The following is a 13,553-nucleotide window of genomic DNA, read 5'->3' on the forward strand; positions in this document are numbered from 1 at the left end:
AGAGATTGGGATCATGTCCAGGCTTATTATCAGGAACCTTCCTAACAGTATAAAAGAAGAAAGGATCCGTTCTATTTTTGCGGCTAAAGGAGAATTAACAGATGTTAAGTTGTGCCGCACAAAAGATGGAAAGTTCAGAAGATTTGGCTTCATTGGATACAAAACAGAAGATCAGGCGAAAGCTGCCTTACAGCATTTTAACAGTTCGTTTATTGATACCTCTAAGATAACCGTAGACTTTGCTAAAAGTCTTGGAGATGAGTCACTACCGCGGCCTTGGAGCAGGTATTCGGAGGGAAGTTCTGCGAACGACAGATTGAAAAAGAAAAAAGAAAGGAAAGCTGAGGACCTGAAAGATCGAGTTTCAAAACCTACAGAGGCGAAAGATCCAACTGAAACACATAGCATAAACAAACAGAAATCAAGTACTGTAAATGAGAAAAACAAGAAAAAGCGGACAAAAGCTTTAGATGACCTAGAAAAGGATACTGAATTTCAGGAATTTTTAAGTGTACATAAACACCGTGGCTCAAAACAAACATGGAGTAATGATAATGTAGATAGTGGCCAGCCAGAACCAAAGGAAAGTCAGACAAGGCAAAGGAAACAGGAAATAGTCACAGCAAATAAGGTACCGGTATGTACAGGACTGCTTGAAATGAAAAGCTATATATACCAGTTCTGCTATCCTAGTTCTGCAATGGGTATGCACAAAGTGCAAGTCAGTGAGTCATGTGACTGGCCCATTCCAGTTAGCCTAAATAGCTGTCTAGTTAGCGTGAATAGCCCTCTGAGGAGAGGAAAGGATTGGTTATGAAACCCCTCTACTAACTATGCTCAAGTAACCTAAATAACCCTCTAGTTAGTTTGATTTAGCTTAGATAGCTAGTGGCTAGCCATTTTGTTGAAGCCAGTAGGGACTTCTGGCTCAAATGGTTTGTTTACAGGTTAGCTGATTGAGAAATAATGCTTTGGTTAGCTTTAATAATACTGGCTAAACTAAATAACCTTCTGGTTAGTCTAAATAGCAGTCTGGCTATCCTAAGTTAGCTAAGTCAGCTTACATGTTAGTCTAATAATTTATGGGGGTCAGGGATCACAGATCACATGGCTCACTGGCTTGCTCTTTGTACACACACTCCGATCCTGTGATGGACTAGCATTAGGAGAGAATACAGTGCAGTACTAGCCAAAATTATTGAAACAGGAAGTACTTTCAACTGAACTGGAATGTTCAGAATGGCAATTAAAAGTTAGGTTACTTTTGGCTGGTATTATACCCTTACATTATCAATCAATCTCAATCAATCCTTCTTTATTTGTACTCACTCGGTGTTCAATGAAATACATTGCAGTTGTATGTCTCGGAGACCATTGACACATTTAACGTCCTCTGATCTATTGCATTGGAACAGATTTGTACCTTTTGTAAATGCATACCTAGTTAACTGAACTAAATTGGACACTAGGAATTAGGAAGGCTTTTGGCAGTTTTAAATATTGATAAGAAAGGTGCAGGTCACAGTAAAATAATACTTACTGGTAGAAAGGCCTCTTGGAGTGAGTTTATAGTACCATTTCATAGGTCAGCATTGTGGTGCCTGTTGGAAAATATTTGTAAACTCATGACATATGTTACAGGGATCCATATTAGCAGTCATCCAGTTTCAGAGACAACTAAAAAATTGAAAGGATGACCAAAACAATGCGAAAACTTGTCTGCTGGACAAGTTTAGTTTGACTCATTTCAGTTTGAAAGCATTTCTTATATTTTTTATGAGTCCTGTGCATTCTGACCTCTTGTCATTCATTTGGAACTTTCAGAAAGAGAGAGAGTAAAATTTTGCCATGGCAAGTATGTCATCTGGCCTACTTGCCAAGCTGATGACTTTGAGAAAAAACCACTATGGATCCCTAATGTTAGGAATTCTTACCAGTGTTGTTAATAATTTTTTAAGCCATGTTGATCTGTTGGGTTTTCCCTTCTCAGTAAAGACTCTGTTAATGGAATATTCATTTCAAGGTTAAGATCTGTGTTGTTTAATTCTTTAATTCACTTCTGTTTCTTCCTTGTTAATTTTATTAGTCATCCAAGAGCCCATTAAAATATGATGACTCTGATGACAGTGGTAATGAAGATGAAGTTTATGATGCATCAGGTACACTTTAATCATCCACAAGAAAATGCAGTGATGGAAAGACCATTTATATGATAAGGACTATCGATATTGATTCAGGATGCTGACTCACTTGAAGATCCGCATCAGAAGTTTTAAAAATGTTTAATGTTTAAAAATATGCCACTCATAAAATTCTTACAAAAGTACATCTGGGACCGCTGTAGCACATTTTCCGTATCTGTTTTGATGATGTCATTTCCCACTTTTTCACAGTTGTTTGTGCAAACAGCCAGTTTGTCTACGTTATGAAATTAAAAAATATGTGTTGGCTTTAACATGTTAAAAACAATTTTTTAACTCACTTACTGCCCTCATATGTAAAATATTGTTTTTACTGCCTTCCACCATTTTATGAAAATCGATCAGATTTTTCGGAACAACTTAGAAACCCATGAAAGTGGATTTTGGGGAGTTAAAATCCAAAACGTTTCCTAGGGGAGCATTGTCTTAGACCCATCTCAGAAATAAGTCACCATTTACCCTAGATTCGCCCCTAATCATAGACCTATCGCTGCCGTGTACTAACCTCTTATATAGTTTACATGAAACCTACAGTGTTCCTTTAACCAAATATTGGGCACAAATGTCACTTCTTAAATGAAAATAAAAATTTGAAAGATTTGAATATTACAAAACTTGGCTGGCTCTTTTTACTTCCACTTTCGCTTTGCTTTGTCTTAAAGGCTTGTGGAGAAAGTGTTTTATTTTTTTGCTGGCAGTCAATGCACCAGTAGACAAGAACAAGTGGAACCCGTGGAGCACAAGTTTAATTTGTCATACCTGAATACAGTTGAACCTGTACTATTGGACATCTCTCAATAGCAGCCCCTGGGTTAGTTGTTGTCTGCTGCAGTGAGAGTCAACTGTAGACAACTTATTATACAGCCCTAGTTTCAATTTCCAGTTGTAGTATGCATTCCCTACAACACCTTTACAAGTGATTCTCATTACTGTACTAATATATAGAATTTTGTTGCAGGAGCCACAGAAGCATGGACTGAAGATACAAAAAATGGTGAGGAAATTGATGAGGAAGAGACCAAAATAGCCAAGGATTCCAAATTGTCAGATATGGATTATTTAAAATCAAAGGTTGTTTCAAGCAAACAGAAGACTGTAAAGACCAAGAAAAGTAAAGGATCCCAAAATAATAAAATTGATGATTCAGAAAATGAAGAGGAGAGGAATAGAGAAAGTTTGGATGATGAACCTATGGATACTAGTGCAAGAGAAAGTGACCAGGACAGTGGTGATAGTGATGATAATGATGAGGACGACATTGAGGAGGGTTATGATAATGGAGACGATGCTGATGAAGATGATGATAGTGATAATAACACAGACGACAGTCCCAAAGAATCTTCTGTATTTGGAACAATTAAAATGAGGGGATTGCCTTTCAAGGCAAAGGAACAACACATCAAAGACTTCTTTGCACCTCTGAGAATAGTAGATATTAGAATAATAAAAAATGCCAAGGGAAAGCCAGCTGGCTGTGCATTTGTTGATTTTGGAAATGAGAAAGATATTAAGGAGGCACTGAAGAGAGATAGAGATTGTATTGAGGGTCGATATATTGAGCTGTTCAGAGACAAAGGAGAACAATCACTAAATCAGGAGATTGACAAAGACAAACCCTGGATGAAGAAACTTGCTGCACAAGGAGGTGAAGAAGAGTTTGAAAGCATTGCAGAGGTAAGGGAAAATGTAGTGTCAGGCATGTGGTGCGTGCAACAGCTACATCCAGGATAAACTTGATTTCTGCCACTCTTTCCGGTCTGGCTGCGTTCCTCCGTAGTGAGTGCAGGCTAATGTCCTGAAACAGTGGCTGGTAATTGACCCTAGATCCAGCAAGGTACAGAAATGGCTACAGCTTCATAGGCCTTTGCATGCATTGTAGCCTGTAATGCTGGATAATGATCCCTGCCTAAAATGCGAAATTGCAGTACTTAAATCATTAAACAATACATTTCTGCCCTGACACTGCCCCAGTGCTTTTATTTGTGACAATAATAGTAATAGTAATAATATTATTATAATACTACTTTACAGGGAGTGGTTGCCCCTTCTCCCAAGCCAGGGTCTGGTCTACACAGCAGGGCTGCAATTAAAAAGAGCATCCTTATTAAGACCAAACAATGGAGGAGGGAGGGAGGTGCAGTGGCCTCATGGTTAGTGCACTTGTCTCCGGATCAAGTGGTCCGGGTTGGAACCCTGGCTAGGGTCATTGCATTGTTTTCTTGGGCAAGACACTTTACTCTCACAGTGCCTCTCTCCACCCAGGTGTATAAATGGGTACCGGCGAACTTAATGCTGGGAGGTAACCTTGCGATGAACTAGCATCCCATCTAGGGGGAAGTGAAATACTCTTAGTTGCTTCATGCCACAAGAAATGGGATAAGCTCCGGCCTGATGGGCTACTCGGCTTGTATGTAGACTTAACCTTAGGGCAAAACAAGTACATGTAAATTACCAGTATTACCTAAAATAATATTTGAGTCTTTGTTTAAAACACGATGTAGTCTGGTCGACTCTTTCTTCGTAACTTGGCCTATGCATGCTCAGAGGAAGACTTGCAAAACCTGTTTGACAAGTTTGGTCCCCTGACTGAGACATACCTGCCGTTGGACAAGACAACTAACAGGCCCATTGGAATAGGATTTGTCACTTTTGTCATGCCTGAACATGCAGTGAAAGCTTTTAATGAGCTGGATGGGAAAATATTTCAAGGAAGACTGCTCCACATTTTACCATCAAAGGCAAAGGAGACTAAGGATGAAGACACAGGTTTGTAGTGGAATTGTTGTTGTTTTTTCTTTTCAAAAAACCTTTCATGTAGTGTTCTTTTCAGAAGTATTAGTTGGGTCAAAATATTTAAGATGATCTTTAAAAATTCAAGCTACTAATGTCTACAATCTTTTCAGTTAACACTGCAAACAAAATTAACAATAATCTAACTACCTATAGATGGAACAAATCTAGCAACAAATGACCCATTACTCTTTACATGACCCTTTCAGCTGTGTTTGGAGCGCTTTTGTTGTATGTGTGAGGACTAACAACTTGTAGATAAAGCCGTACCTTCTACCTAAATGTGTCGTGTGCCCTATCTGTGATTGCAGGTGATCTGTGAATGCTTATTGCAAATAACAAAGTCTTCTTGCCTATACAGATACAGTGACGTCTTTCAAGTCAAAACGTGACGCCAAGAAGAAAAGTCTCAGCAGCCACGATCATAACTGGAACACACTGTTTCTGGGAATGAACTCTGTGGCTGATGTCATGGCTGATCAGTATAACACCACTAAAGGCAGCATTTTAGATGACGCCTCATCAAGAAGTCTGGCTGTACGCATGGCTCTCGGAGAAACACAAGTTGTTACAGAAACAAGGAAGTTTCTTGTGTCTGAAGGAGTTAAGCTTGATGTTTTTGGGCAGGTGTGTTATGCATATAACTCGCTTAGCTTGTTACTTGTTCTTTTAACTGTCAAATCAAGTATTAAGTATTCTTGATGTCAGGTGTGAAATTACACTAAGTAAACGTAGTGAGTTTAGTTTACAACATTTTACATAAGGAATTATTGATATCATGAACAAACTAATTGTGACTTCCTTATCTTAGCCGTCAGCTAAGAGGAGTAAAACTGTCATACTTGTGAAAAACCTTCCCTTTAACACACCATGTGAGGAGCTCAGGAATATCTTTGCACCATTTGGAAAAGTTGCCAGGCTTGTGCTGCCTCCTTCAGGAATCACGGCTCTTGTGGAGTTCTTTGAACCAAGTCAAGCAAAGAAAGCTTTCCAAAAGTTGGCATATAGCAAGGTAAATTTTGAAATATTTGCTTAAGATTAAATATGTTACAATTCCCGGAGAGTCTTAACCAGTAGAAAAGCATGGGAAGCACTTCGTTGAGAGCAATTGAATGCAAGGACATCTGGAGTCGTTCTAACATTTTGCACAGATTGCTGAAACACACTGATACTGCTCGACATCCTACTGAAACACTTTTGTTGATCTTTGAAAATACTGTGGACAAGACTGAAAGTGTTCTAGAGAATTGGAGATTGAAGATTTCTGACGGGGCTGAAGCAAACATTGCATATCTCACTCACTTGAGGAAAAGCGCTTTGACTAACCAGTTGGTAAACATTGCTTTGTATTTACAGTTTAAACACGTCCCTCTGTACTTAGAGTGGGCTCCTCTTGGAGTATTTTCTGGGAAACCTGAAGAGAAACTTGCAGAAGAAACATCAGAAACGACAAAGGAGAATAAGGTATACAATGTTACAGCATTTGCGTGGGTCTGAACCTCTATCATGCAATGTATGCTACCAATCAGTATTGATCTATAATACAACAGGCGGAACAGGCTGTTTTTCTTCCAAATTGGTAGTGAAATATAACACTCTCTTGTTTTAAAAGTCCTGGCACGCAAGAAGAATTCTTAAAGAGGAGTAATTACTACTAGAAAGACAAACAAGATTATATGAGAAATTGCTACTACAGCTACTTTAATTTCTGGCTGTAACTACTACAAACACCTCTTTGAAGGAATTTTGGTCGTTTATAAATAAAGCTATCAACTCAACTCACTCAACTGTCATGGCGAGGGGGCGGGGAAGGGGGGGCAGGGGTGGCTCAGTTGTTGAAAACGAAATGTCACTTAAAATTTTGACCAAGTAGTCAGAAATTTGTTTGATGCTAAGAAGTGGGTTGTTGCCTTTCCAAGCGACTTTCGAGGTTTGTTTCTGTTCAACGTTCAGCCTTACGTTTGTATATAGGTGGTCCTTTCGCTTTATATAAAGGGTTTACCTCGACGCGGCCATTGCCCGTAAGAGGCTGGAAAAAGGGATTATGACTGATTACTCAAAAAAGGACAAGGGTGATTTCGACTGGTTACGATTGAGAAGTATTTACGAACGTCGAATTTGAAAACACTCAAGACAGTTACCAAATACAAAATGTGTTTTTGCTCGCTATCTTTTACATATAATTGGAGATAAGTACCTGAATGTTTACATTGTGATTTTGTTTTGTTTCTTTAGGGCAAGGAAACTCCTGGAGATAAAGAATCTGATGTTCAAGACGATGAAGGTGGTGATTCAGAAAATACTGAAGGCACGAGTGTCTTTGTAAAGAACTTGAATTTCGATACAACAGAAGATAGCCTGAAAGAGGTAAACATGTTGACAATGTGTATTCATTGAATGTTATCAAGAGAACAACAAGGTAAGTACCTTGATCTTCTCTTGATGTTGCAAGTTATGTTATATACTCCTGCGTTGGTATCTTCTGGTACAGATAAAGCCACTTTAGAAGCGCTCAATAAACCCATTGAATATTATTTCAAGTCGTACATAGTTGACGTTCGGCATAGAGGCCATAGATTGGCGTCCATAGCTGGTGGGATTATGCCCGCGAGTGCTTCGTTACAGCCGCGGAGCCTGTAACGAAAGTGGCGAGGTTGCCTGGAGACCTGTGGTCACAATGGCCAATTCCCTCCAGGAGACATCTTGGAGTGGATGTTTTGATAAATACAACTACCATGATTCTCTGCAGGCGCGTCTCATAAAGGCAATTAACCATTCCCTCGCGGCTTCGCCCTTAGCATCCGCGCCTCCGTACTTGGGCGGGAAATCCCGCCAGCTAAACAGGCTAGCTAAGGCTTTATGACCGATTATTCCCTCAGGGCGCCGTTAGCCAATCGGAATGGCCATTTTTCCGACGCCTACCTCAAACGCTTGCCGTACTCTCTCTCTCTCTCTCTCTCTCTCTCTCTCTCTCTCTCTCTCTCTCTCGTAAAAAAACACTGCCCGATACTTTATCCCCCGTAGACTTACGAATTTTGTCCTGAACTTTAACATATAGAAGTCTTTGAATAGCTCAAAGACAAACGGGGAATCCTTTATTAGTTGAAAGTCTTTACAAACTTTTTTAATTTCTCTTTTTGTTACAGGCTTTTTCCAAGTTGGGTCCTGTTCTTAATGCAACTATAGCGAAGAAAAAGGATCCCAAAAAGCCTGGTATGTGTTCCATAACACCAGCAGTCGGCGTCATTCCAGTGATTATATGTACAGTTATTGCCATCGTTGTTCGCGAAACCTCTTGTTCCTTGTTTGTTGACGTTTCACGTCGCGAGAAAATATCAAAGTTGTGGAAAGTTGTCTTCTTGGCACGACAATAAAGCCAGACTTGAATGTGGATATTGCTGTGGAGATGCCTAAGGAATGTTTCCAACCGAAGGACTATCTGAATCAAGCTTTCCCAATTAAAAGGGTGTCCTTAGAGCGGGATCCTGCCATATAACCATACAGCTGTTGTGAAATTTCTACCTAATATTCGTTTTAACGTATTGCGGTTACTTGATATTTTGATCTTTGTAAATACTGTTGAAATTGAGTTAGGATTTTCACGCCAAATGTAGTTTCATCCACACGTTTATGCTCACCCACAACTTTTCGAGTAAGTTTTACGCTTTGCTGCGATTCGCACCAATTCCGTCATTTGTTTTTGTTTTTGTTTTTGTTTTTGTTTTCAGGACATTTGCTTTCTATGGGTTACGGATTTGTAGAATACAAGAAAAGATCAGACGCTTTGAAGGCAATTAAAGAACTTCAGGTACTGCAAGGGAGGTGACTGTATCCGAAATACACCAAATCTCTTATGCGACCACTAAAAGGCGATAGCTGGGTGTCTGTATTGTGAAGGTGTCCGTATTATACAAGTTGAAATTATATCAATTCTGGGTTCTCTGAAACCAAGTGAACGTAATAAAGAATATGTAGAGAGGTGTCCCTACTATCAAGCTGTCCGTATTAGAGGAGTGCCCATGTCGTAAATGTTTATTAAAGATGCCTGACTGTAGTTTAAAGTCGTTTAAAAAAAAATTCGTCCCCACATCATCGTTTTTTAACATAGTTTTCTTAATATGTCGTAAACAAATATTTTATCGCGGTTTTTATGATGAAATGTTTAAAAAATCGTTTTTTCTTCGGAATCCCTGTTGCATTCAAAATAAGTTAGAAGCGCATCAACAGTGTAATGAAGCGTTGAGCGAGATACGCTAACACAAAGCTCGAGGGCGAGCCGTGTTGCGTGGGAAAGTGCGCTCAGAGCCGCGCTTCACGCTTTTGTATTGCGCTTCGTGCTTGTCGCGCTAAACCTCTTGTTCTGCAGGTTAAGTACTGTCACAAGCCGAAAAGGATATCATGTCTTTCAGCTTTGAACAAAATGCACTGTCAATCCCTCATTTAATATGCGGATCACACTCGAAGTTTAGCGTTCGTGTATTACTGGGGGATCATAAAGTCTCAATCGGTGAAGAATGAAGAGAGATGGTTAAAAGTCTCAGTGTTGTTAACAGGTAGAGAATCGGTTACATTATTAAAGTAGTCTTCCCGTGCTTGCAAACGCAAAAGGAAAAAAAAAACATTTCCCATACCGGGAGTCGAACCCGGGCCGCCTGGGTGAAAACCAGGAATCCTAACCGCTAGACCATATGGGAATTTGCTGTTGGCGTTAGATTGTGGTTTCTTTCATAGTGTGAGTTTGTTTCTAGACCAGGAAATCTGCAGCTAGAATAGCGACTACGTAGCTATTCAAGTAGAAATTCACCGGGTTTGCTAAAGTTCGCAAACAATGTCTTCTGATTACTAACGTTAGGGACGCTAATTTTTCACTACACATCCCTACTGGCTGTAAAGTTATGACGGGAGTATGAGTACATTAACAATCATTATTATATGGCTTGTGTTTGTAGCCGATATGACGCGCGCTCTAATTGGCCAAGTGTAGGGCAGAAGTCTCCCGTAATTTTCACGTTTCCAGTACGGGCCCGCAAAACGAAAGCAAAAAGCCATATAATAAACAACGTATTAACCTCGAACGTTCGGTCTTTACGAAAAAATCTCAAACCTCGGTCTTGCCTATTGACCTCGCTATCGCTCGGTCAATACGGCATGGTCTCGGTTTGAGATTTTCCGGTAAGACTTCACTCTCGGTTAATAAGTAGCTATTAGCTCAATAATAAATATTGTAAGGAGTTATTTATGAGGCGTACTAAGCCGAAGCAATTTTTTTCTTCTTCGAGGCTTTCATTGTGTTAGTAACATTGAATTGTATAATGAAACAACAGCTAATTTCGTACGAAATTCCCATATGGTTTAGCGGTTAGGATTCCTGGTTTTCACCCTGGCGGCCCGGATTCGACTCCCGGTATGGGAAACTTAAATTTTTTTAAAATATATTTTTTTTAATGGTGCGATAGCAAAGTTTGCAAAAACGCTTGAAGGATCAGTGTACCTCTTACTTTTTACATACACGTGGGTGTTAATTCCCCTCCAAGTTAAGACGTTTATTTGGACGGTGTATTAACAAGTCAGGTTAAAATTGATTCAAAAATACGTTGCGTTTACGCAGAATTCCACTCTTGAAGGCCACACTCTGGAACTCAAGATGTCGCATAGGAAAGCCAGGTTAGTCAAGGTTCTGTCAGTTGTTTCAATTCTTAACTTTCTTGTTTACGCGGTTCATTTTGTAATCAAGCTTTCTCGTCGAGGGATTTTCCAGGAACATTATGTGATGCGTTGTCAGAGTGAATTCTCCGTCACCTCAAATTAGCAAAGTACCCTCAAGTTGTCTCTTTCGCAGCCTCTCACTCGTCCCCAATCCTCTCTTGAGAGTTCCACGTTCCCATCTCTCTCGCAAAATAAGAGACAAGTAAGAGGCGACTGGGGTCGAGTCAGTCGCTGCGGTTAACGTATTGTTTTCTTTACAAGTACTATAACATGTACTTGAAAGAAAAAATGTATAGATTAGTTAAGTCATAAGCATTAAAAATAAACGACTGTTCATTTGAATAAACTCTGTGGAGTAAAAACAGCTGCCAGTGAAGAGTCGACAAATGCACGACAAATGAACCAGTCAACGTTTGATATAGTTACGTCTCTCCTTCTTTCAATATTTTTTTTTCAGTGACATGGTTACACGACGCAAATCAGCCTCTATAAAGAAACAAAACAGTTCTAAAATCCTGGTGCGCAATGTGCCTTTTGAAGCGTCCAAGAAAGAACTCAAAGAACTATTTGGGTAAGCAATCGTGGTTTTAATCACATAGCAAAAGAAACTATATGCATGTGTTCTAACTCTGTGGGATTAAGCACACAGTCCAGTCGCACTAAACACGAGTCCTGGCGGGGTTAAGTCCTGTCATAACACCTCGTTTGTAAAATAACTGGGATACTACGCGCGCCCTCATTGGTCGATAGGTGTGTTAAAATGAGAGTTTGTAAACACGGTGCCGGTTGTGACGTTTAGATTCGCGTGTATTTTTGAGAAACATTTTATAAAAGCAATGGAGTAATCTTTTCTGTGTTTACATAGCCTCATCTAAAAACACGGGGGGTTAATGAAGCTATGTAAACACGAAAAAAGTCATCTATTGCTTAAATAGATGTCACATCTAAACAGTAATTATTTATGTGACAGAATTAACTACTGTTTAGAAATCTTGCCATGTCACGCATTTGAAAGAGAGTAGTGGGAAAAGGTATCTAAATTGCTGTGATTTAACGTTTCCAACAATTACAGTCATATCGCCGGGTTGTTGCTAAATTGATATGTTAGCCATAGCAAGACTTTTTTTGTGAGATAGTAACTTTGATACTAGCAGTCTCAAGTAACCCAGTAGGTTCAAAAGACTTATCACATTCTTAAATTGAGTAAGCACTTATTTCTTCTAATAATTTTAACACATTGTTAAGCAAACAAGTGTCAAGAACACAGCTCAAGTTTTTTCTTGATTTGTTGTTTATTATTAAATTTTCAAAAATGTACTTGCAATAAGTAAGAGGAATTCATATTTGAAACTTAACGTGGCCTGTATTGTGTTCTGCTTGCAGCACATTCGGAGAAATAAAAACACTGAGGCTTCCCCAGAAGTTGTCGGGGACTGGGACTCACAGAGGATTTGCATTTGTTGACTTTCTCACCAAACAAGACGCGAAAGTAAGCAACATCTAGTGCCTTATTCCGTAAATTATGTACATATGAAATAGACCATCGCATCGGGATTAGTGGCAGAGCTAGGTGTGCTAAGAAGAGGTTTAGGATGGGTGGAAAAAAGAGAATGGATGGTCTCGTTACTTACCCTTCCTTGGTACAGAAAGGGTCGTGGGAGGGGTCGTTGAGCCTACCCCCCAAATAGGCAAGATACTCCACTGGGTGTGAATTTACAGTCCTTATAGAGTTACATTAAATTTCTCCCGTTGTGACATAACGACTCTAAAGGGGACCACGAGAAAAGATCGCCCTTCGACTGATCAGCCGTGCGATTTCACCAGTAACACAAATCCATCAACGGCTGCTTAAATCTATGACGACATCTGTTCCTTCAGATGGCAAGAGCGATCAGCAAGCGGCATGTTTGTTTCATTTGCCACCTAGTTGCATCCTTTACGCCTGTGGGACATGTTCCAAGCGAATCGTGATTTCACTAGACTTTAAGACTCAAACAGTGCCATCGTCTCGTATTTATGAAACTAGTTTCAAAATGTCTTTGGGTTGGGGAGCAGTATTTATAAGTGATGGATCTGTTTTATAGCGCGCGTTCGAGTCCCTCTGTAGCAGCACTCATTTGTACGGGAGAAGACTGGTACTAGAATGGGCCGAGGACGAAGACAGTGTTGATGCTCTGAGAAAGAGAACCGCTGAACACTTCCATGGCAGTATCCTTTGTGAACAGATTTGTCTTTCTTTCATCTGTTTGTATATTAAAAATTACAGGCAGTTAGCTTTCAAAAGCGAGTGTTTAATGCCTTAACTTTAGTTCAGCTCCAAAGACCGCAAAGAAGAAGAAAGATATTCTGGATGACCTGCTTGACACAGAAATACCGGAGTGATTATCATTTAGTGACACATTCAAGAAGCAAGCCAACAGTAGTGTTACTGCTTCAACAAACAAGGAAATAATCACCATGATTCACTTGATTATCAATATTGTTCAGTTCTGCCGACAGTATCAGAACATTGTCATGTGAACAGGTGATAGGAGAAAGAAAATCGTCAACTCGAAGATATTTTCTTGATGAACCGTTACATTCTCAGAACTTTCATATGAAACACTGTGTGAGTCTGTAAGAGGAATTAGCATCGAATTTGAGCTTTGCACAATATAACTCTTGCGATAACATTTTAATGGGTGTACTTTTAAGTCGGTATTATTTTTCACAAGTACTCTTTTTATTTATGGTCTTTTTTTGTGCATAAACTTTCAGTTTGAAATAAAGTATGAATGAATCAAGGTACTGAGTTGTTGGTTTTTGAAGTTCATCCCTTTCACTGTTGATATTATCCTTGGGACGTCATTTGGTAAG

General features: G+C 39.5%; 1 protein-coding gene and 1 non-coding gene across 3 annotated transcripts; one reads left to right on the forward strand and one right to left on the reverse strand.

Annotated features, from left to right (window-relative positions):
* The first annotated feature begins 13 nt into the window (after window positions 1-13).
* On the forward strand, window positions 14-13,484 carry LOC145463235 (putative RNA-binding protein 19). Of its 2 annotated transcripts, none has more exons than XM_081446968.1 (15): window positions 14-637; window positions 2,087-2,159; window positions 3,160-3,875; window positions 4,703-4,967; window positions 5,353-5,618; window positions 5,803-6,003; window positions 6,348-6,455; window positions 7,227-7,358; window positions 8,138-8,204; window positions 8,720-8,799; window positions 10,600-10,655; window positions 11,155-11,268; window positions 12,081-12,186; window positions 12,782-12,905; window positions 13,012-13,484. In XM_081446968.1, the coding sequence occupies exons 1-15, from the start codon at window positions 14-16 to the stop codon at window positions 13,077-13,079; spliced, it is 3,000 nt and encodes a 999-aa protein (XP_081303094.1). In that variant the 3' UTR covers window positions 13,080-13,484. The 2 variants fall into 2 exon arrangements, with proteins under 2 accessions (XP_081303094.1, XP_081303095.1); XM_081446969.1 differs by having other exon boundaries at window positions 14-631.
* On the reverse strand, window positions 9,614-9,685 carry Trnae-uuc (transfer RNA glutamic acid (anticodon UUC)). Its single transcript has one exon. It is a non-coding gene; the product is annotated as a tRNA-Glu (tRNA).
* Window positions 13,485-13,553: the final 69 nt, after the last annotated feature.

Source organism: Orbicella franksi, chromosome 12 (assembly GCF_964199315.1).
Source record: "Orbicella franksi chromosome 12, jaOrbFran1.1, whole genome shotgun sequence".
NCBI classification, from domain to species: Eukaryota; Metazoa; Cnidaria; class Anthozoa; order Scleractinia; family Merulinidae; genus Orbicella; species Orbicella franksi.

Coding starts and splice junctions, on each gene's coding strand:
- LOC145463235 (XM_081446968.1), top strand. CDS start 14: ATGTCCAGGCTTATTATCAGGAACCTTCCTAACAGTATAAAAGAAGAA. Junction 10,656..11,154: donor ATGTCGCATAGGAAAGCCAG/GTTAGTCAAGGT, acceptor TTTTTTTTTCAG/TGACATGGTTACACGACGCA. Junction 12,906..13,011: donor CGCTGAACACTTCCATGGCA/GTATCCTTTGTG, acceptor ACTTTAGTTCAG/CTCCAAAGACCGCAAAGAAG.